We start from the raw sequence: 22,633 nt of genomic DNA, 5'->3' as shown, positions 1-22,633 counted from the left end.
CTGGCACAGTGCTTAAAGAATCCAGGCTCTGGAGTCTGACTTGCTGGATCTGACTCATTGCTTTACCATTTACTTGGTGGGACTTCTCGGGCAGATTACTTACTTGATCTCTTCAACTTCCTGATTTGTAAAAGGGATTAGATTAAATGCTTTATTAGCCTGTAAAGCCCTCAGAACCACACCTGCTACGAAGGAAATACTCTAAATGGAAGCAACCGTTACTTCGTTGCTAGACCACTTAAAAGCTAAGTTTATAGTGACCCTTGAATCTGTGGCTGATTTTTACGGAAAAGCCCCAGACTAAGCACGTGAACATACTCCAGCAGATGCAGTGCTGCCCGTCTCCACTGCCAAACAACACACTTAGAATGTCTCGTGCTCCAGTAAATAAATGCTAGGTGTGGCCTGACAGATGGCGAGCAGAGCCCTACCCTCTCAAATGGAAAGGCAGGTGGTGAAGAAATTACCCATGGCAACAGAGCTCAAACCTCACATTTTAACACTTAAAACTTTGTTTCCTATGGAACCTTGAGTGCAAATAACAGGGGAGGCACGATATAAGGAACACCTGGTTGTGTGCGTGTTCCAGGAAGGTACAGAAGTCATCGTGGCTCTGCTTGCCCCCAGGACTGTTCTGTGGAAGAGGGTGACCTGGTTGCCCACTGCCACCACCTCGGAAGCGTCAGTGGGACCAGTGTAGGTAGCGGAGGACACCAGAGCAGCCTGGGCTGGAACGCACCTGCCTCAGCAGCTAGGCCCTTGCCTTTTGTCACTTACCTGCGCAGGGGCGAGTGGAGAATGCCTGGCACCACATTCGTTTCCAGCTATGGACTCAGTGCCATGGAGTCAACTCATTTCTATCCATATTTTGTTATAGCCACTACAACCATAACAATTATAAATAGGTATATTTCATATACACTTTGCTTATGTATGGTAAATCCATAGCGCATACAACTGATGTTGAAAACAGCAGTCCTGAGTCTTGGCTACATGAGCTAGGAAGTCATCCCTGGGGATTCCCAGTCAGTGACTGACAGTGAGGGGACTTGGACCAGAATGTCCTTAAGGATTCCTTCTGCACACACATTTTATGAGCCTAGGACTGTAGAACCCAGGGAGCAGATTTTATCACAGCTCCTGACAAAATTTCAGAATAAATAATGTGCTGTCCTGAAGACTTTTCTGTCCTTCCTGTTCTTGGACGTATGGTTTCCAGATGAAGTTTTAAAATGATTTACTCCTGGGGCGCCTGGGTGGCTCAGTGGTTGAGCATCTGCCTTTGGTTCAGGGTATGATCCCGGAGTCCCGGGATCGAGTCCCACATCAGGCTCCCTGGAGGGAGCCTGCTTCTCCCTCTGCCTGTGTCTGCCTGTCTCTCATGAATGAAAATAAATAAAATAGGGGTTTACTCCTCTTCTAGAAACTGCCCGGTTATCTGACATAGCTTGAAGTTATTCTAGGGCTCTTTCAAACTTCAGAAATCACACAGACACAACTCATTGGGATAACTAGCATTTTTAAAAAAGTGTAAAATACAAGTGCACAGTTTCAAATATTTACGTCTGTGAACATTCTGTGTTCCTACAGCAAATGTATTAGAAATTGTGTCAAAAAAGCGTGGAAAGATACAATTTTAAGGGTAACTTCAGACAAGACTCCTTCAGTGACTCAATTAGGGCAAACACTTGAGCTGAGCCCCCTGCAGGGGTGCAGTCAGGTCACAGCAGGAGAGAGAATTTGAAGGGCGTCACCAACACTGGAAAGAAGGCTGTCCCCACCACAGGAGTGCATACAACATAGCAGGCTCTCATCTCGACAACTTCAAAGAATATTTAAAAAAAAAAATTTTTTTTTTCCATACAAGTAACTTCTACCCAAAAAGCAGTAAGTGACATATATGAAACAGATTTCTCGTCTCCACGTTGCCTGGAAGAACTGTCAGGATCCTGACTACTGACACTGTTGAATGTGATGGTGCTAGAAGAAGAATCTTAATAAAGCCTTCTCCATGCAGTCAATCTTTATTATAGCAGTATTCGCATATTCACATCAAGTACATAGAACTTTTTGCCTTTTATATAATACAGAGTTTTTAAATAACTTTACACAGAAATAAATCTCTTCAATCTGAATTTCAGCTATCTTTTTTTAATTCTCCATGCTTTCTATCCAAACTGAACAATATTTTCCATTGTACAAATTTACATGAGAAAAACTCCAAAGTACAAATGAAGGGACCTGAGCAGGAAAGAACCAAAGTATCAAGAAGTGGGTAGGGGGAGGAATTAAGGGGAAAAAAAAAAAAGATTCAAGCAAACATTGAGGGTTAAGAAAGGGACAACAGGGAGACATCATCCATTTGACTGAAAATAAATGTCTTTTTTTTATGAATTGAAAAATAAGCTTTAAAAATAGTTACTCCATTGTAATTTTTGCAAAGCAGGTATAAAGAGGTCTGTGGACAATTTAAAAGTCCCCATTTTTTTTTCACTGGGCACACCCCAGACTCCATGAGAATCTTTTCAATGCTCGAGTGGAACTGAAGTGAACTAAACCCAAACCTTTGGCAGCGAGAGAGAGAGAGGAATGTATATATGTGAATTGCCATTAGGTTTGGAGTGGGAAACCAGGAGACATTAATTCACTGTGGTTAAAACATGAAGGATTTCCCTTTCCTCTCCCTTACAGAAGAATTGTCCTCAAACCAAGAAGTAAATGAAAATGGGGGGAGGGTGTTTTCCTTTTTTCTTGGTTTAAACCAAAGAGCAATCCTAAGTACTGAACTAGAATTCAAAGGGACCTATATTGAGGAATGGTCAGAGTTGAGCCCCTGATCAGCTGTGGGCTCCTAAGGCGGCAACCGCTGAGTGAGGAAGGGTCCGAGTGTACAACCAACAGAGGAGATCACCACAAAAACGTATCACTGTGATAAGAGTCCTTGAAATCAGGCAGGATCATGAAGGCCAAGTCAAGACCATAATCTGTGGCACGGCCAAAGGAAGAACAAGAGGACCCATTGAATTCATTTCCAGATGAAGGAGGGAAAGGGTACAGCGCACGCGCGCACACACACACACACGTGGACAGACATGCACGCACGCACACTCCCGTATGTAAACTAATGTAACATGAAGATAAATAAGACATAAAGTTTAGCCACTCATGTTGGTAATTAACAAGAATAAAAAGGGATTCTATGTTTACATAGCTGGTTTTAATCAGCTATGGAACATACACAAATGTATTAGGAAGGAATGTTCGTTTTTTAAACTGTTCACAGCTTAGAATAAAAAGCACACTTATTGCACTCTTACATTTATTTCAGGTAATTATAGTTTATTTCCCACCATCACATCAGTTCTTCCCTAGCCCCAGACTTACTCCCACACCCCCCACCCCAGCCCATTTTGGTCCACTTTCTCTACATTTGTGCCTACTCTGTAAGCTTTGCTGTTTATGCTAATCTGAAGTTTATTCCACCAAGATACATGTGGGTTAAAAAAGGCTTAACACACAAATGCAACACAGAATAATTTTCAACACAAAGCTGGTACTAATAAGCAACTTAGAACCCCCATCCACAACGCACCCCTGTAAATGAAGCCCTTCCCCTGCTGCATCTCTTCAGCCAACTTCCTGCCCAATTCCCTACAGCCTGTGACGAGAGCCAGCTGCTCGGGAGTGCTGGACAAGACGCTCAGCCTGCCGGAGAGGCAGATGGTTTGCACAAATCTTGTTTTTGATACTAACACAAATAAACATTTCAGTTGTTTGCCAAGAGTACTTCAATCTACAAAATTCTTAGAAAACAAACTCATCACACACACACACACACACACACACACACACACACACCCCAGATACATTGGCTGTGTCCTCATGCATAACTGGTTACATCACTGTAATTAGTCAAAACAGAATTTTGTTAAATAAAATTATACATTTTAATAAAATTAAACATTTTAATAAAACTAATTTAGTAATTACTAAAACTAAACAGTTGGGTAAAGGGAGTCAAAGGGTAAAAAAAATTTAAATAAAAAAGGATTAAAATATTAACAGCTTGAGAGTTGTGGATGTTGAAATAAAAGATCTACTTAATCACTTTGAGGTGAGGATGAACCATCCCTGTGCACGTTGAGGCAGTGTTATCTTAAATATTTTAAGACTTCATGTTTCTGTCCTCGTCTACCTTAAAAATCCCGATAGAAACTGTTAATTACCCTTTCTGCCACTGGCAAAATTTAGGACTAAATTTCAGTTTCAATGTCTTTGCTTGAAGAGAAGTGAAAATAAGTTATCTGAAAAGATATGAGCCTAGGAGAACTAAGACAAAACAAAGCTTACTCTCTAGTGTGCTGATGAAACAAAAACCTTACCAGTATTTTCAATTTTACCAGACCTAGCAATACTGGCCACTTCATTCTCCCCTGGCCAATATACAAATCAGGCAGAGATGCTACTGCACTCCTTGGGTGCTCAACAACCTATGGCCATCAGTAATACAACTTAGTAAAACATCCGGGAACTTGCTGGACAGTGCACTACCTTTACCTGGGGGTGGCAAGAAATGCAAGGTACAAAAAGCACACCATGATGTGTGTCTAATTCACGCCCACCAGCCATGTCATTAACTATTCCAATGCCCCCCTGAAAAGGGGTCCCCCCACCCACCTGGTTCCTACAGCACCCTGAACACCAGCAGGACAGTTCCACATAATTTGCAAACATGTCCTGGGAGGCAAGTTTACATTTTAAAATCTGAAAAATCACTGTTTGGGTTGGCAGCAGTACTCTGGAAACTGATAAATTCAATTCCTGTCCTCTATGTTAGCTTCCTCCTTCTTACGCTTGAGAAGTGTTTGCTGCCCAGCATATAGCACTTCTGACGCCCAAACTACACCAATTCCTTAAAATGTCTGTCCAACATTTCTGTTATATAAAAGTTCCATGCTTTGAAGAACCTATGGAGTAGAAAAAGTTTCTCTAGAAATGTCACTGAACTATAATTTTCAACCTAGTTGCTCTATGTGATAAATATATCTGACTCTACTAGGGATTATGTGCTTTAAAAAAATAATTTTGTTCACTGAAAATTTACCTGTGTTTTCTCATTTTTTAAATGATTTTGGCTATAAACCCTTTAGTGCATGTCTCTGCAGTCTAAATTGCGCTCTAAAAAATATTAACACAGCTGAGTTGGACTAGAGTGGCTGCTCTCTTCACAAATCACTGATTTCTGCTAAAATTTTAGCTTTTTTTAAAAAATTTTTTATTGCATCGTGAAGGCACAGTAAAGATCATTTGGCAAATTGTCAAGGTATTTTTCTAGAGCCTCACCTACACCATGTCAACGTATGACCTGTAAGCTATTTGCTGTTTATACTCAGTAAACTTTCCATGTATGGTTACTTTTTTTTTTTTTTTTAATAGCCTATTGGTTGAAATCTGCTAGTCCCAAGGTACTGATTTTCTAGTGCTAAAACTGCCAACCTTAGACAAAGAAGAGAATCATGGGGAATCATCTATCTTTTTAGCTGGGCAGTCTCTCAATAGAAGTATCTGTACATGTGATGAAGTTGTGGCTAACTCATCATGAAGATGTATTATCTTGCCAAGCCTACTGAAAATTAAAATTGTACCACTGTTAGTGAACTGTTACTGTAACTACTTAATTTCATGCAACTGACTTAAGGTGAAGATTCTGAAACATACCCCGAAACAGATGCTGGCACCACTTGCAACAACATTCAGAAACTCAGAGCTCCATTTTTCAGTTATTACTGCCGAAACGCACAATGCCCTTTAGGACCGAATGAGAGTGCTCAAATAACAAGGACACGCCAAAGTTAAAATCTTAAATCATCTTCATGTTCTAGAGCTCCTGACTTTTCATATTTTAAAATAAATAACTATTCATTACCTCATCCTGAGGAGGTAGTTTTTTGAAGAGGTCACCCGAACCCTGCAGTGTGCTTCAAGCTGACGCCAGATGGGGTGGACCCTAGGCTGGGGAGAGGTGCCTGGGGGGTCCTGTGCAGCACTCCCAGCTGACTGGAGGAGAGCCTTGTGTGCTCAGAGAGCTGGAACTGCACCAAAGGAGAATTGAGGAAATATTTACAGTTTCCAGTGGACACTGCTCAAGTCTCCATCACCTCTTTATAACTATGTCATGCTCTTTCTCTTCTAACAGCAACAAAAATATAATATTTATGTATCATACGGCATTTTATCTCCTAGGATGCCCCAGCATATCCTACAAGATCGTAAGTGCAACCAGGGACTGGATGTTCAGGAACCAGAATTTGACAGATAGAATCTTCTTTAAAGGTGCAGTGAAGTACAGATGATCACACCAGATTTTCTATTCACAAATCCCTTTTATAAACTACTTTTTGGTCAATGTTATTTCAGCGGCAAAAGTCTAGACCCTAGACTCTAGTTTGATGACAAAAAAGTCCATCAGGGGGATCCCTGGGTGGCGCAGCGGTTTGGCGCCTGCCTTTGGCCCAGGGCGCGATCCTGGAGACCCGGGATCGAATCCCACGTCGGGCTCCTGGTGCATGGAGCCTGCTTCTCCCTCTGCCTGTGTCTCTGCCTCTCTCTCTCTCTCTCTCTGTGACTATCATAAATAAATAAAAATTTATAAAAAAAAAAAAAAAAAAGTCCATCAGGAATACTACATATTCTGAAACAATCTTCTGTGTTTGCTCTCAAATTCTTCAGAAGGCTTCACCTCTTCTTACCCAAAATAAAATACACCATAGAAGGCACTGCAGCCACTTTACGGAAAAGACAGGCAACTACAATCTTTCAGGACAGTCAGTGATCCAGCCACACTCTATCTATACAAATGACTCATAAAGTGCTTTGCACAAACAAGGAGTTCTTCCTTGTATCTTCTTAGGAGCTCAACAAGTCTATCTGTAGTCTAAACATCAAAAAAATAAGAGGAAACCCCTTTATCATGTCATTTGTAAACTAGAGAAAAAACTACTTGATGGAAAAAAGGGGATAAGAAATACTAAAATTTTATTTTTATTTTTTAAGGGCTCTATAAAAATCTCCCAAGAATACCCTGAGCCTGGCTTCTGGCTGGACACAGCTTCATTTGAGACCAAGTCTGTTCCCTGCTTTCAAGGGAGAGCAATCTCTTCTAAAGAGGATGGAAGAAAACAACGTGTCACCTTTCCAATGCTATGCTCCCCTCCGTCATCCTCTACCCCTGCCTGTGCTGGCCTCTGCCCCTTGGGTGGGGGTGGAGGTGTCCTGCAGCCAAGCGGCCAGCTGCTCCCCAGGACACGCTGCTTTTCAAACCGAGCTCTCTCCAATCTTGGTAAAGGGAACAAAACCACCAGTTTAAAAGCATGTATGGGGACATATGTAAAAAGATGCTTTTAAAAGAGAAGCAGCATTATGCACACAAGATGCTCTTCCAATCAGCATGAATCTTTGCAATTTCTGAATTGTCTCTGCTCATGTAGGACTTAAGAACACACTGCTTTTCAAACTCTAACAACTTTAGGATGTTTTCCATTTTACTAGGATAATCTTTCACAAGCCTGTAGAATTTTCAGTAGGCTTTCCTCTGGATACAGTTATTTTAGCAAAAAGCATCAAACAGCAGTGAGCTTAATGGCTAAAAGATAGTGGGGTCAGTTACAATTTGAGATTTTTAAAAAACAACTTCTAATTCCCTGATTTATTTTATAGGTTCTGTCTAGTATCTTTAAGGTCCTTGGCTACATTGCTTGGTTGGGGTAAGTACATTTGATTTGATTTACATTCCTAAATCCTGGCAAGAGATTCTATAGACTCATGATGAGGGAGGTATTTGTCATTAATTTGCCATTAATACATCCAGAGTCACTTTCTTTGTGACTACTGCAATTTATGCCACCCTTTAGTAAAGGCCAATGAAGCTATAACTGGGTTCTAATTTCCACTTATGCAAAGAAAAAGAATGACGTTTTTAATACCTGCACAGCAGCTCTTTCTATAAAAACAACTGATGTTAGGTTCTAAACACCCTTCCTCAGACCCAATACACTAAAATTGCGCTATTCTAAAAAATAAAAATAAAAATAAAATTGCACTATTCTCTACCCGGGGAACTCAGCTGCCACATTACTCAACCTTTTGAAGACCAGGCTTGGGGGAAAAAGGAAGAAGGAGAATGAATGGAGACACCACCATTTTTATTTTAGGTTGCATATTCTAGATAAAAGACTGGAAAGAGGATGTAGGATGTAGTGTAGGAGTAAGTTGGAGGAAAACATGAGATATTAGCAAAGATGTTAGTGTGGATCCAGCAAGTACCATTAATTTAAAAATTATAAATATCTGTCATTATGCTAAGACTCCCCATATTTAGGTAGAGAAAAGGATAATGATCTTTCTTTAAAAGTTGTTTATATAACAAAAATACAATTTTCCAGGATATATAATTCTGGTGGGAAGTATTATTTTATTCCAATTCAATTAAATCTGAAAATTATTTTCTTTTTAATAAAAATATAATAGAGAAACTCAGAAATTAAAACTTGTACCTTACATTTAAATTACATAAATGTCTCACACATTCAAAACTGTTATCAAGCAGTTTTGTAGGCTTTTAATTGGATACCGCCATGGCATTTTGTGCCCTGGACAAAGTAGCCACATAAGTACTTGATGACTGGAAGAGCTTAGGAGGAAGATATTAACTGTATTTTCCTGAGAACTTGCTACATTGTGGAGGGCAAAAAAAAAATCCCCAACACTTGTCTTCATTGCTGGACCCAGTGAGAAGAGAAGGCAATGTGTGCCAGCACTTTCCAGCCTGCGTGGTTATAGGCAGACACCCTCAGTGAGCAAGGAAACAAAGGCCAGAAACCCAGTGGGTCAGGAAAAAGATGCAGCATTCCCTTTGCCCCTACACCAAAACGTGATCCCCCCCCCTCGCCTCTCATTCTCCATTTAAATACAAGAGCTTCACTTGATAAAAATTTGTCAAAGACCGGACATGCACCACACAGAAAGGCCATGCTGCATTTTTGTTCCATCCCTCAGAAATGAACCGGTGGTGACTAGGGGGAAAGAGCTCCACGACAAAATCCCAGGACAGGAAAGAGAACGATGCTTGGCGATTGCAGCTGCCCTGTCAGGTGACCAGCCACACACTCATCTGGCGGTTAGAAGGGCAGAGCTGACGGGCAGGCTCTCCACAGCCAATCTCCCAAGCTGTAGCAGCAGTTTCTTTCCATCATGCCTGACCATCAAAAGGTCAGAACTCAGGCTCTCCTCTTCCTTCCTGGGAGTGGGCAGACTTGTATGCACGTGGTATTTGTGTTGAAGAAGAAACACTGGCAGCAGAGAATTCTGGTTCCTAAAACATTCTTCCCTCTTTTGTTGGATGGGAAATTCCATTCTGTTCCACACCAGCTTATGCATTGAAAATTCTGTATCTTTAAAAAAAGATTTGAGGAACAGAACTGTGTTTTGATGTTAACAAATTGTACGAACACAAGACTTAAGAAATAAGAGTAGTTGTTGCCATGATGGTGTGGCTACTTGAAGGCTGCAAATTCTCCTGTAGAGGGAGGACAAGAGCTAATTTTAAAAAAGTTATCTCAAATAACCAAGAGATCTAGAAAAGCCTCACTGAAACCTCACTGAAAGGGGACTCGCTAACTATTACAAAGCTAGCAACATCATCACTGATTTAAAAGCAAAAATGGCCGAAATCCATAAAAGAAGGTAATTTATAGTATATAGACTATGCTTCAGTTTTGCCAATTAAATATTGAGTCTACAGGTAATTTCCCATTTGGATTTGACATGCTATGGTTCTAATCAAGCTGAAAAACCATTCCAATGAACAAAATTTCTCAGATATGGATTGTAAAATAGTAAGGTTGATTTGTTGAAGACTTTCCCCCAATTATCAACTCATTTCCATTATTATAATGATGCAAGTCCAAGCAGTCACTGACACCAACACAGGATTTCATCTAGGAGTGACCTGTCCACTCTCTGACTGCCAACTGGCTACTACAGGACACTGGTATGTCCTCCCCCAACAACAACAGATTGCTAATGACTGGCTGACTGAACCCCCAGATCACAGGCTGATAATATTAGCAACCATCTGAGTACCTGTTATACGCCAGGTGCCTCACTGAATGCTTTATATATATTTGCATCTAAGCCTCATAATCACTATAAGGCAAGTGCTATTACTTCTCTAAACTTACAAAGGAGCAAGCGTGGGTTTAGAATGGTGGAGTAATTTGCCTGATATCTCACAGCTAGAAAATGGCACTGTTACGATGCAAGTCTGGGGGTGGGGGTGGTCTTAACAATGAATATACCCTGAAATAATTTTCAATAATAATTTATTTTCCCACTCTGAGTATTAATACTAATTGGATTGCAGATGGTGATACTATCTCTTTTCTATTTAAGGATTCCTTTCACCAAGCAAGTAACCACAGTATTGTGAGTCAAAAGATCAAGGAAGGATAAAAGAATCATTACCTCATATTTAAAGTTAAGACTAGGGAGGGAGTATGGCATTGATTAAAAAAAAAAAAAAAAAAAAAAAAGCCAAGTCACTAAGACCACAGAGAGCCAAGTATGAAGAATATAACCACAGAAGACTATTTTGTGAACAGAGACTAGAAATCTATAAACATTCACACTACCTTTGCTTATGGTTTAAGTACACTGTGGCTTGAAGGTTGCTATTTTTTCTAGTATTTTCATATATTTCTTTAAGGTAATTTTCAACATTCTAATTAGTAGTCTCTGTATCCTGCAGAATCTGAATCTCATTAAAGGAAGTCAATGTGAAAATAGGATTTACTTGCAAATCTTTATTTTTAAAAAAAAATCTTCCAGTTTTTAAAATATGGCTAGACTTTAATCTATTAAGTGAGAATATCAAAAGTGATAAAATTCTATGTCAGATCTTATATACCACATTAAAAAATAACTTTAAAAAATCATCATGTGCTTCCAATTATGATAATTAGACATCCCACTTTGAACAGTGTTCTACTCTACAAACTTAAAAGGTTAGCCTTTAAAAAAAAAAAATCACAAAACAGTCTCCCAAAGTACAAACTCGTACCAACAAACTCCAAATCAGATACTAATAAAGCAAACACTGAAGACCATCTTACCATTGTCTACTGCTTCTAACGGAATGCAGTTATTATTTCATAAGCAGACTTTAGATCCAGGAATAAAAAAAGACAAAAAGAACTCAAGAGTTTATGGATCAATAAAATAAAACTCTTTCTATATATGTCCTGAAATCACGGAGAAATTTAAGGAAAGATGGGCATAACAGGCAATGGATCTGCTTTTGGGGAAAAAGGCATACTCCTTCTTGCATATCCAGAAATCTCTATCATTCCACTTCCTATCCTATTTTATTTGAGGTAAGAATTACTTGAAGTGAAATATCCAGGATACTACATGACTTTTTGAAAATTTTGGTATGTTAATTATTGCCTGAAAAATCAGAGGCCAAAATGAAAAAAAAAATTTTTTTTAACCTTTCTGGTTGAGAATAACCTAAGTTCTGTTTTCCATTTGACTTTATTTAAGATTAAGGTAGAGAACATTTGGGAAGGCCCTGTGATTTAGAATAACTCAAATATTAAGATTCGTTTATTTGAAATCTAAGGATTTTACTAACTAGTTTTAAGATATTACATAATTACCTTTTATTCCTGAATTGAATGTATTTCAGTGGCTATTATACATGTAATTTGCTATATACTTCTTCAAGATAAAATATGCTGTGAAAAATCAATTTGCACAGAAATCGATCACTGTTTTAGATGTAGGGGGGCATTCATTTGAAACCAGAGTAATTCTCATTCTTTCTTTGTGGTGACCTTTTACGAAGTTTCAAAAATATGACAAACATTCTGGCTCAGACACACTGGACTTCTTAAATTTTAAGAGAAATTACCACAGGAGCGATGAAATATGGAGTAAAATAAAAAGTACTCTAGAAATGCTTAATAATTCTCAATCTAATAGGACTGTAACTGACAGTGTTTTAGTCTGAAGTACCCATTTCATAATATTAAAAAAAAAAAAGCAGCTCATTTCCTTAAATTGAGGGACTCACTTGAGAGAGGCCATTTAAGCTGGTGTGTTAGTCACTATTTAAAGAGAATGATTTTAACTAATGCTTAGAATGTAAATGGCTAATACAACATTTAATACCTGAAAATAACCTAAAGCATTTATGTGCTGTGATCCCTAAACTACTTAAAATCAAGAAGAAAAATCTTAGTTCCCGTCACTGACCAGTAAAACTTCTAAACTATAAAACAAATTTTACAAAAAAGGGTGCCTGCTGAAAAAGGAAATCAACTTTAATAAAAAAAAATCTGTGGGCTGAGGTTTTAGGAATAAAAGCAATCAGTCATAAGAGAATGAACGTCTTTCTGTTTCAATTACGTAGTCAGAAAGGTTAACTCTACATATGGTTAGGAAAATGATATTTTTATTTGGAGAATATATCTAAAATGCAGTATAAAACAAACAACAGAAACGGAGACTACCGTATGTCTAGAATATGCTCCCTACTTCTCTGCATCCATGTTACTTAATGAACATCTTGCCCTACCAGACTGCTCATGTCCTTCCACCAACACTCCTAGTGAGCTCAGTTTGGAAAGAAAACTGCTAGGTGGCATAAAGGAATTTCTGAGCTGTTCTAAGATTCTAAGAGCCCAGCAATGCCTTCTGCAAAGGAGACTGAAAAGAGTCAAATGCAGAGAGTGGGGGGTTGGCAGTGGTCCGTGTGGGGAATTGTAGGGGCAGAAAAAAGGAGTGAGCAAAGAAAGGACAATACGAGTGAAGTATACTGAGGAACTATAGAAAGAGTTCGATCAGTAAAAAGATCCTTTGACTCTTGTGCCTTAGAATGTCCAAACCTTTGTGCATTCCAGTGACCAATGTAAAAACTTTGTTAGCTACATGCTTGCTATTCAATTCGTAATGGACAAAACTCTATTTAGTAATTACTATCATATCTTTAATATCACTAGAGGATTTAGAAATCCTGCACTAATTTAGAATCTTTTTTCCAACAGGTTCCATTCTTTCATGCCTTTCTCTTTCTTATTTTTGAAAACACGAGAGAGGTTCTTTTCCACTATTCTTGCCTAATTGAAAGGCATGAATCAATTTTGAGCAACATGAATGGCATTACTTATTTCAAACTACCCAAATGAGAGGCAAAAGGTATGCCATGCTTCTTCTCACTGACTAGTTTTCCTGTATGAAATCTCATCCATTCAAATTAATAAAGTATTTTAAAAACTTATTTGTGATATTTAAAAACTAAATTATCACTAAAGTCTTCCCAATTTTCTTATTGGCTTCAAAGGATGATATTAAACACAGATGTTGTCTATGTGCCTGTATAGCCCCGAACCACCAGTTATATTTAAAAATCACCACAGTTCTAAATTAAATAAATGAAAATGTATTTAAGTGGCTGGCTTTTGGTGCTGACTCTGAAGTAGACATGATAATTTCTTTGGTAAGATGACAGTGATACTGCTCCTTTCACTTTTGATTCCCAGTAAGATTCTGGCTCATAGTAAGAGTATACTGACTGCCACAGTACAGTCATTTTCTACACAAGAAAAGGTAAATATTAGCACTAATAAATACTTCACACAGTAGGCTACATAGGCTACAGAAAAAAAAAAAAAAGAATAGCATTCATTCATAAGAACCCTGCTGGGCAAAGAATATAAGGAGCACAAGAATTTTATGACACATGGATAAGGTGATTGTTAAAACAGGTATCATGAGAGGTATGTACAATCTAAAGTAATAATAATTTTTAAGAAGTCCACTACTTGGTTGTTTGGTAACTAAAGGTATCTAAACAAACAAACCCCAAACTTCTCACAGAATTCTATGAAGCTTTTCTGGGGGAGGAGGAAACAATGCATCTGTAAAGAAATTCAACTTCTATGTGTATAAGACATCCTTAATGTATGGGAAAATATTATTTAAAAAGAACTCCAATTTTTAACATTCGTCACTAAAAATCCAAAGTTCAACCATATTACTCATGTCAAATATGTCATTCCTAAGCAATATCTTTGGTTACCTGCACTTGTAATTTGTAAAAAGAAATTCAGTCTACTGCTTTGAGGAATAAAGGACATCCATATTTTCCAAATTATAATAAAAAGTTATAGAAAATAATATTAAGAATAAAAATAACTTATTCAACTCTCATAAGTTTTTAATTAGATCTGTTTGGATTGCCTTGCCTAACACAGGCTAATCTACTGTCACCGTCCACCTGCAAATCCATGCACAGGAGTGGTGCTGTTCTTGGGACTCCCTTGGACATGTGATAGCCAACAACAAAAGGTGCATGAGAAAAGTTTAAATGAAGTTTAATAATTAGAATAAGCCCATAAACAGATGTGGAACAGGAAGTAAAGCCTCTGAAAGAGGTACTACAAATGTTCAGCCATGTCTTGTGCATTTTATAAAATGCTTGGATGCTGAAAATCCAATGCTAAATTTACATTTTAGATTTGGAAATAATGATACCTAGTCTTTAAAAACCTATTCATTCTTTGGCTCATCGTTTTTAAAAAAGATCTTATTCAATTTAGCAAATATATAAACAAACATATTTTTATTCCATGGTCCCTATGCCCTATACTCGCACACTCTAATTTGTTTCAGTGGACAGGAAACGCACCGTATCCCCCTGCCTGGATGGGTGTTTTTGGAGAAGCGCAAGCATAGAGACTAAAATCCTCTGTTTGGAAGCCAGCCCGATTCAAGGAGGGTTCTGATGCACTGCGGTGAATTTTTGGCAATGAGCGGGCCAGCAGCTCAATAGAGGCGAGAATCTAAAAAAGGAAAAGGAAAAAAAGAAAAAAGGTAGAATGAAAATCTAGGTGTTATTAATCTTTAAAATCCCCATCATACTTTACAAGAAAGCACCTGAAATCTTACATTGTTTTTGGTTTATCCTAAATGCCTGAAAAAATACTTAAGAAACTGGTATTTTTCCTTACAAAGAAAAGAGAACGACCAAACTCCTATAATTTTAATCTTGTAAAATGAATGGGGAAAATAACCTATAGTTAGCTTTTATTTACATTTTAGATCATTTGCCAGCCTTGGAACAGTAAATAATAATAAGTTTTTTTTTTTTTAATATTTTTTATTTATTTATTCATAGAGACACAGCTAGAGAGAGAGGCAGAGACACAGGCAGAGGGAGCAGCAGGCACCATGCAGGGAGCCCGACGTGGGACTCGATCCTGGGTCTCCAGGATCACGCCCTGGGCTGCAGGCGGCGCTAAACCGCTGCGCCACGGGGGCTGCCCTGAGTTTTAAACCGATTATATACCTATTTCTCCCAGACCGCAGTCCCTTTTGGGAAGAAGATGAAGCATCAATCAGTAAAGCAGTGGGTGACTTCACAAACACAATCATCAGAGCAACTCATTCTTTAAGAAACTTAGTAATGGGGGAATGTCTTCCACAACATAATTAAAAGTAGGACCTGATGACCCACACTGCTAGTGGCATAGGAGTGAGAAGTGACAGGTGACAATCCAAGAGTGGAAAAGACAGGCAAACGACAAATAGACACCAACACACAAAACGTAGAAACTCCACATAGTTTAAGGTACAGAGAAACGGGTTATGACTCTTGAAGGCAGACAGTAAAATGGATGTTCATAATCATGAGACATACGTGTAGGCTTGGCACAATGCCTGGCATATAGTAAGAACTCAATAAAACTTTAGCAGCCATTACTATTATTATGTTTCTGAGCTACCAAAACTTTTTAAAAAGTTAAACTGTAATCTCTATGATTAGTATAAGGCAAAGAAGCAATGTTACAAAACATCTTCAATTACAAGCATAACACACAAATAAAAATTCAAATAATACAGAAAAAGTATAAGTCCTACCTTCCAGGGGTAACCACTGTTAAAGAGTCTATACTTTCTTCTGGACCTTTCCTATGCATAAACATGCACATATGAAAACAGAGCCCATCCCCACCCTCACCACCATCCAAGTGGTATCATACTACACATATTTTTCTGTGTTGCTTTTCTTTCCCCTCGCTAACTTCCATGCCATCTAGAGAGCTACCTTGATCTCTATGTCTTTAATTTTTCCTATTATGGTAAGCATTCTCGTATGTATCTGAGCACTTGTGGAAGCAGGTTCTGTAGTATACGTTTTTAAGAGTGGAATTACCAGAGCAAAATGTATATATATTTGGAGTTTATGAATTGTACCAAGTCCTTTGAAGAGACCAAACCAATTTACAATCCCAACAATACTGTTAAAAAATTTATAAGGAGGGCCCGGCCCTTCTTACTTCCCAACACGGTTCCCAATGCTGGATACTGCCAATCTGAGAGAGAAAATCAAAACGTGTTTCACTGTTACTCTGCATTTTATTGACTGTCTCAGAACTTTTAACATCCTAAGCTCATTCACCGTTTGTATTTCTGTGTGAATCACCAGTTCATATGCTTTGCTCATTTTCTGTTATCTTTTTTACTTATTGATTTGTAGGAGGCCTTTACATAATACCAGTATTTATGCTTTGTTATACATGCTATAATTATTTTTTGTGTTTACTTTTCAATAGTATTTTTATTACACAGAATTTTAAAAACTTTTAAGGTGGTCAGACTTGCTGATCTTTCCTTTATCATTTCTGGATTTTCGCTTCTTGCTTATTATTATTAGGAAAGCCTTTCCTACCTGAAGGTCAATAAAAATGACTTCTTATAGTTATGTTTTTCACATATATAAATCTTTAGCCATCTGAAATTTGTGTTTCTGTGTAGTGTGAAAAGAGATCTTGTAATGAAAAGTTAAAAATAATACTTAAAACGAGCATCCTCAGCAATCTGAAAAATTCAGATATCCATTTCATTTTCAGATACCACACAAAGAATTTATATTTAGAAGTATAAACATTTTGTCCCCTTTAATACCACTTAAAAAGAAGGACTATAAGGGCTGCCTGGCTGGCTCAGTTGATAGGGTGTGCAACTCTTATCTTGGGGTTGTAAGTTTGAGCCCAAATCTGGGTGTAGAGATTACTTAAAAAAATAAAATCTTAAAATAAAAAAGTGGGCCTGTGGATATAATTTACATTATTAATATACATCAAGCATGTTAAACAGGAAACTCTAGTACCTGGACTATGAAAACAGAATGTGATACCAGAGTCCTGCTGATATTGGCCAACAACACTGGTCCTTTTACTTTGATAGTTTTAAACAACCAGCAGTTTTCTGGGTTGAAAAAAAAAAACAAAAAAACAACTCTTCCTCGAAGAAATAGTAACTTAGAATTCTAATATGTAAAACATGTATCTACCCACTCTGAGATAGCCCCTTAGAGACTTGTTAAAACACAAATTCAATCTTTAATGTGTTAGATGGGAATAACAGATTCATGTATTCCTGTAACAGTGACTTTTGTCTTAGGAGATTCAGCTAGGAGTGGGTATTTAAAAGCATAATAAGGTTCAAGAAAGACCAACTCAGTAATTATGGTAGCTAGTAATTACAGAGTCAGTCCTACCCCTCTGAAAATTGTACTGATTTATCAAGACTTGTTTATACAGCGCTATCAGAACTTCCTGAGCATCACAAAAAACTGAATTTATATTACAATATCTTCCATATCGAAACTTTCTCAGCTTCTTCATGTACTTAGTTGCAGTTTGTGAGGCTTATTAAAGATTGTTAACGTAAGGGCTTTAGCCTTATGCCATGAAAAGATAAAAAGCGATGGTAATTTTCCAAGAATCAGAGAAAGGCAGACAGTGCCAATAGGTGGCACTTTTTGCCCTATTTGAAAATGCTCCTCCAACAGACTCAGTGTTTTTTTGTTTTGTTTTTTTTTCAGACTCAGTATTAAAGGGAAGCTGGGAATGTTTTACCACCAGGAGGAACTGAAGCAGCAGTTCTCAAAGTGTAATATGTAGAAAAACTATGTTCATAATAACAGCAAGGTATTATTGCCTTTTTACTGTCATTATTTTGCAAGTGTAAGTGGAGTTTTCAGAGGCTACATCATGCAAAATATTGCAACATCACAAATGCAGAGAATCCAGATGTCTTTTTTTTGCAGAGATTTGCAAAAAAGGTAAAACGATGCCATTCTTTTCATTAATTCTGTTGTCTGGGAAAATACAGTTGTTTTACAAAAGTGTTATTTAACATGTAATGGTTTTATTATGTTTAATTAAACTTATAAATATTTTTAAAACTTAGTTTCAATTTCTAAAATGGCAATTATTACTTATATAAACAAAAGTTCTTTGGGGGTTTTCAATAATTTTTAAGTGTGTAAATGGATTGTGAGACCAAAAAAGTCTGAGAACTGCTAGACAAAATCAAAGTCTTTCTTAATATTTTGTACTGAGATTCCAAATTTCTAGACGTACCACCATTCAAATTCATAAAATCATCTTTATGTGATTACTTATCTGCTGCCTGCACATAATCACATGGAATCCAAATTCACAAAATACAAACTGTATGCTCTAGAAACTATTTAAAAATCTACATCTGAGTATTAGCCTATCCTCTTAGGTAACATAAAGCTTCTTACTTGGGGAAAGAGTGGCCTCTCATCTCTTTTCTTTTTTAGGCACTCTGCCATCAATCTCTTCATGGCTTTTGGACAGTTACTCCGTACCTTACTGAGATCTGGAGAAAGATATCCTCGTCCCACCATAAAAATTATCTGGGCAAGGGAAAAAAAAAACAATAAATCATACAACCTTGTTGATGAACTGAAAAATACATAAACATAGAAAATTCAACAAGCAGCGCATTTTTGTGTACTCTTCTGCATGTACACTGTACTTCAATAAAAAGAAACACAATGCATCCCCTAAATCATATTGTGGGCTGTAAGCTGAAATCTTCAGGACCTCTAGACTACTGTAAAGTTCTTATTGCTCTCCAGGCTTCCAGTCTGTCCTTATCCATTTCCCACTGCCAGGGTAATCAGATTGGACTGTGCCTCTATTCTACTTAAAGTAATTTATTGAGTATTTATTGAGTACTTGTTGGGCATCACAAGTCCTCTCTATATATATGTAGCAAGAACCAAAAAAGCTAAGCTTTTTAGCAGTTGTTTTGGCAACAAATTCGTTTGTTGAGGAAATGTTAGAAATGGGGCATGTAGTAATGTAGGTCTGAGAATCAGAGCCTCCTCCGAAGAAAAAGAAGATAAACCACCTTGGGAATTAAGTTTTCTCTTTAATAAAGTAAAAAGTCTTGTCTTCCCTAGGTGCAGAGATGAACACTGTTTCTGATTTAATTTTCTCATTTTTGCCTGTTTTGAGAACGGACAGAAACAGACATCAGGCGTCTTGGGACTCTGTGAAGAGAGGGGATTTTGATCTTAGAGGGAACAGGTCATACAGGCACAGACTAGAGGGTAGGTGGAGAGAGCCTGTAAGAAATCCTGTTATACACACACACACACACACACACACACACACACACACAAAAGAAATCCTGTTACATACAGGGCAGAGTTTATAAACTTTAGAAACAGTCAAGTCTGATACCCTAACTTTATATTATTTCCTGTTTGGTGCAAACTTTTAACTATAAGCTGATTTGCCCAAGAGCCACTAAAGTGGAGGTATATATCCTCCTTTCCCATCTCCCCTCTATAACTGCCCTTTTCCTACTTTATAAAAGGCACACCTTTTTTACCCAACATAAAATTTAACTATAGTACACATTGTTCCAAGAGGTAAAACTGCTGGGTACCAAGCGGACACTTAACGGATACTGGTATTTTACTAGGCTCTAATGAATGGGTAACAAATCCCTTTGCAAGACAGCCGGTTTCCAATTCTTTGCTTGCAGCAAGATTAATTGAATTGTCAGCTAATTATAAAATTTACTGACAAATTATTATGTAATTTTGGGTACATTGTAGAAGTGAGTTCAAATAACTGAGTGATATACTTTATAGTAAAGAATTAATCTTGCCCAGAGGGAGGGCTGGCTTTTGCCTTTGGCTCCTGGGAAGTAATCCCTATACTTCTGGAATGCCCTGCCTGATAAGAGTCCTTTTGTTTACCTGGAGGCCTTTGGCTATGCTGGATGGTCTATGCCATAAATGTGATTTATAGAAGGGACATTGAGCTTGACCTCCAGAGGGGCTAAAAACTAAGGTCAGCCACAGAGGTGGTCAACCATATTTACCTGACCCCGAGCCCTGGTGATAACTCTGGACTTTCAAGTTTCTGTGTTTGGCAATACTCTACACGTTGTCACACAATGCTGCCAGAAGAATTCAGATGCTGTCCACAATTACGTTGAGAGAAGAACACTAGGACCTACACACATGGAATGTTCTTCAATTCTGTCCTATGTGCCTCTTCCCTTGACTGTTATAATAAACAGTAACTTTAAGTACTAACAACTTGGAGGGAGTTCTGAGACTTACTGAATGGCTGAATCTGAGTATGGTCTTGGGGACCACTGAACTGTGCATGTGGGTACAACAAACGCCTGAATTTCTCATCTTTGTATCTAATTGAACAGGAGTTTTCAGTGCTTACTTCCTTAAAAATAAAACAAGGAAAGGAACTGATGCTAAGTCCTACCTCACTTTAGCAAAACCCTATTTACCCACAAATATATAACTGAACTGATGAGAAAAACCCATGTTGTTCATTAAGAAATATTTTCTTTTTTAAAAAATTTGTAAATGTAACTATTTTTTTTTAAAGATTTTATTTATTTATTCATGAGAGACAGAGAGAGGGAGACAGAGACACAGGCAGAGGGAGAAGCAAGCTCCCTGTTGGGGAGCCCGATGCAGGACTCGATCCTGGGACTTCGCGATCATGCCCTGAGACAAAGGCAGATGCTCAACCACTGAGCCACCTAGGAGTCCCAGGAAATATATATATTTTTTAATTCTAAATTTAAATCCTTATTTTTGTTGCAGAGATATAAATAACTTGAGTGATCAATAAAAGCCTTGAAAGCATAAAAATGTTTCTTCAAAGAGAAAAACTTCCAAAAGTTATCGAATCTGTTTTTTTACACAGATGGTAGGTATCAAGTCAGGATGGCTTTTAGATTTCATTGGATACATTTAAAAGAAGCTTTAACAGCTTTATTTTGAAATGTTAATAAAATATAAAGGAAATCACAATCTTTACAATTACTTAAAGGGAAGACTTACCCTGATAATTCATGTATACTAGACTTAAGTAGCATGGACATGATAAAATCAGCAGCTCAATTTGAAATTCTGGGACTGACTGGCTAATTTCATGCTCAACCCACATTTAGCCCTCTTGGCATCTCTGCACCTTCATTCACTCCTGTCTTACCAGGACACAGTGTCTGCTCATCCTCAATATCGCCCCCTATACTGCCTCAGTAGACTGGTGAATTCCAGTGACAGCACGGCCTGTGTTTTTATTCGTCTTTGTCACCCTCGATATCACATAGTGCTTTAAAAATTTTTTATTAAAATAATTTGCGTGTTGATAAAACACTGGTACTTTCATTTCCTATCGCTTATCTCTTGAGATCTTATGTTTTAGAACCAGCCACCAGGGGAAGAAAAAGAACCCAGCCACCAGCCTGTAACCAAGTCCACGCTTTCTTTGAACAAAATCTCCACAGAAAGGCCCATGTGGAGAACTGAAGCCCCCTGCCCTTGGCCCTGGACAGCTAGCACCACACCTTGTAGAATGTGTGGATGAGCCATTTTGGAAGTGGAGCCTTTAACACCCAATTAATGTATCTTAGGCAATACCATATGACACAGAAAATAAACCTTCCTTACTGACAGCAGCTTGAACTGCAGATTCATAATCTGCTTAAGCCACTATGTTTAGGGTGGTTTATTATACAACAATACTAACTGAAATATACTTAAAATGAGACAGAAGTTTCTGTTATTTTCTTCAAGATGACATAGCACTTCTGCTCTAAGGAAAGAAAATCATGATGATAGAGTGTCAATATACCTAGTTCATATGAATGCATTATTAATCCCAACTTAGCAAAACTGCACTGGAAGAGGGAAGAACAGGGTGATTATTATTATTTTTTTTTTAAATTTTATTTATTTATTCACGAGAGACACAGAGAGGCAGAGACACAGGCAGAGGGAGAAGCAGGCTCCATGCAGGGAGCCCAATGTGGGACTCGATCCCTGGTCTCCAGGATCATGCCCTGGGCTGAAGGCAGCGCTAAATCGCTGAGCCACCTGGGCTGCCCAGAACAGGGTGATTAGAGAGCGAAATGGAAGGATAAAGAGGGGGAAAAAATGACACCAATTTCTTAGACCTCAGCATCGGGTAAGGTAAACAAAAGGCATACTGTTCTGCAAAGTAACAAGGATGTCCATCCCCTGAAGAGCTAAGAGATGTGCTTTAGTAAAGAATATGATCTTTGTAAACACAAGGAATTCTTTAGTCTGATTTGTTTTCTTTTTTTAAGATTTTATTTATTTGAGAAAGAGAGAGCGCGCACACACGCACAAGCTGGGGAAGCAGACTCCTTGCTGAGCCTGGAGCGGGATGTGGGGCTGGATCCC

At 38.0% G+C, this 22,633-nt stretch overlaps 1 protein-coding gene and 1 long non-coding RNA gene across 8 annotated transcripts in view; one reads left to right on the top strand and one right to left on the bottom strand.

Moving 5' to 3' along the window:
- Positions 1-2,005: 2,005 nt before the first annotated feature.
- The window catches only part of BRAF (B-Raf proto-oncogene, serine/threonine kinase), a 179,426-nt gene continuing 158,798 nt past the window's right edge, over positions 2,006-22,633 (bottom strand). For 4 of the 7 annotated variants that reach the window (XM_035700227.2, XM_049095216.1, XM_049095217.1 and 1 more), the window contains 4 exons: positions 18,656-18,790; positions 15,979-16,029; positions 14,747-14,900; positions 2,006-9,574 (listed from right to left, as the gene is read on the bottom strand). In XM_035700227.2, the coding sequence (XP_035556120.1) occupies positions 9,552-9,574; positions 14,747-14,900; positions 15,979-16,029; positions 18,656-18,790 (363 nt within the window). In that variant the 3' untranslated portion in view covers positions 2,006-9,551. Of the gene's footprint in view, positions 9,575-14,416; positions 14,901-15,978; positions 16,030-18,655; positions 18,791-22,633 lie in introns of those variants that run through there. The other 3 variants (XM_025433893.3, XM_035700231.2, XM_035700228.2) reach the window with 3 other exon arrangements.
- Positions 9,569-18,827, top strand: LOC112650994 (uncharacterized). The gene is made up of 3 exons (XR_003130542.3): positions 9,569-9,741; positions 17,948-18,053; positions 18,695-18,827. It is a non-coding gene; the product is annotated as an uncharacterized LOC112650994 (long non-coding RNA).

The sequence above is a fragment of the Canis lupus genome, chromosome 16 (genome assembly GCF_003254725.2).
Source record: "Canis lupus dingo isolate Sandy chromosome 16, ASM325472v2, whole genome shotgun sequence".
In the NCBI taxonomy this organism is placed as follows: domain Eukaryota; kingdom Metazoa; phylum Chordata; class Mammalia; order Carnivora; family Canidae; genus Canis; species Canis lupus.
Note: the sequence above shows the minus strand (reverse complement) of the source record. Positions and strands in the feature narration are given on the sequence as shown.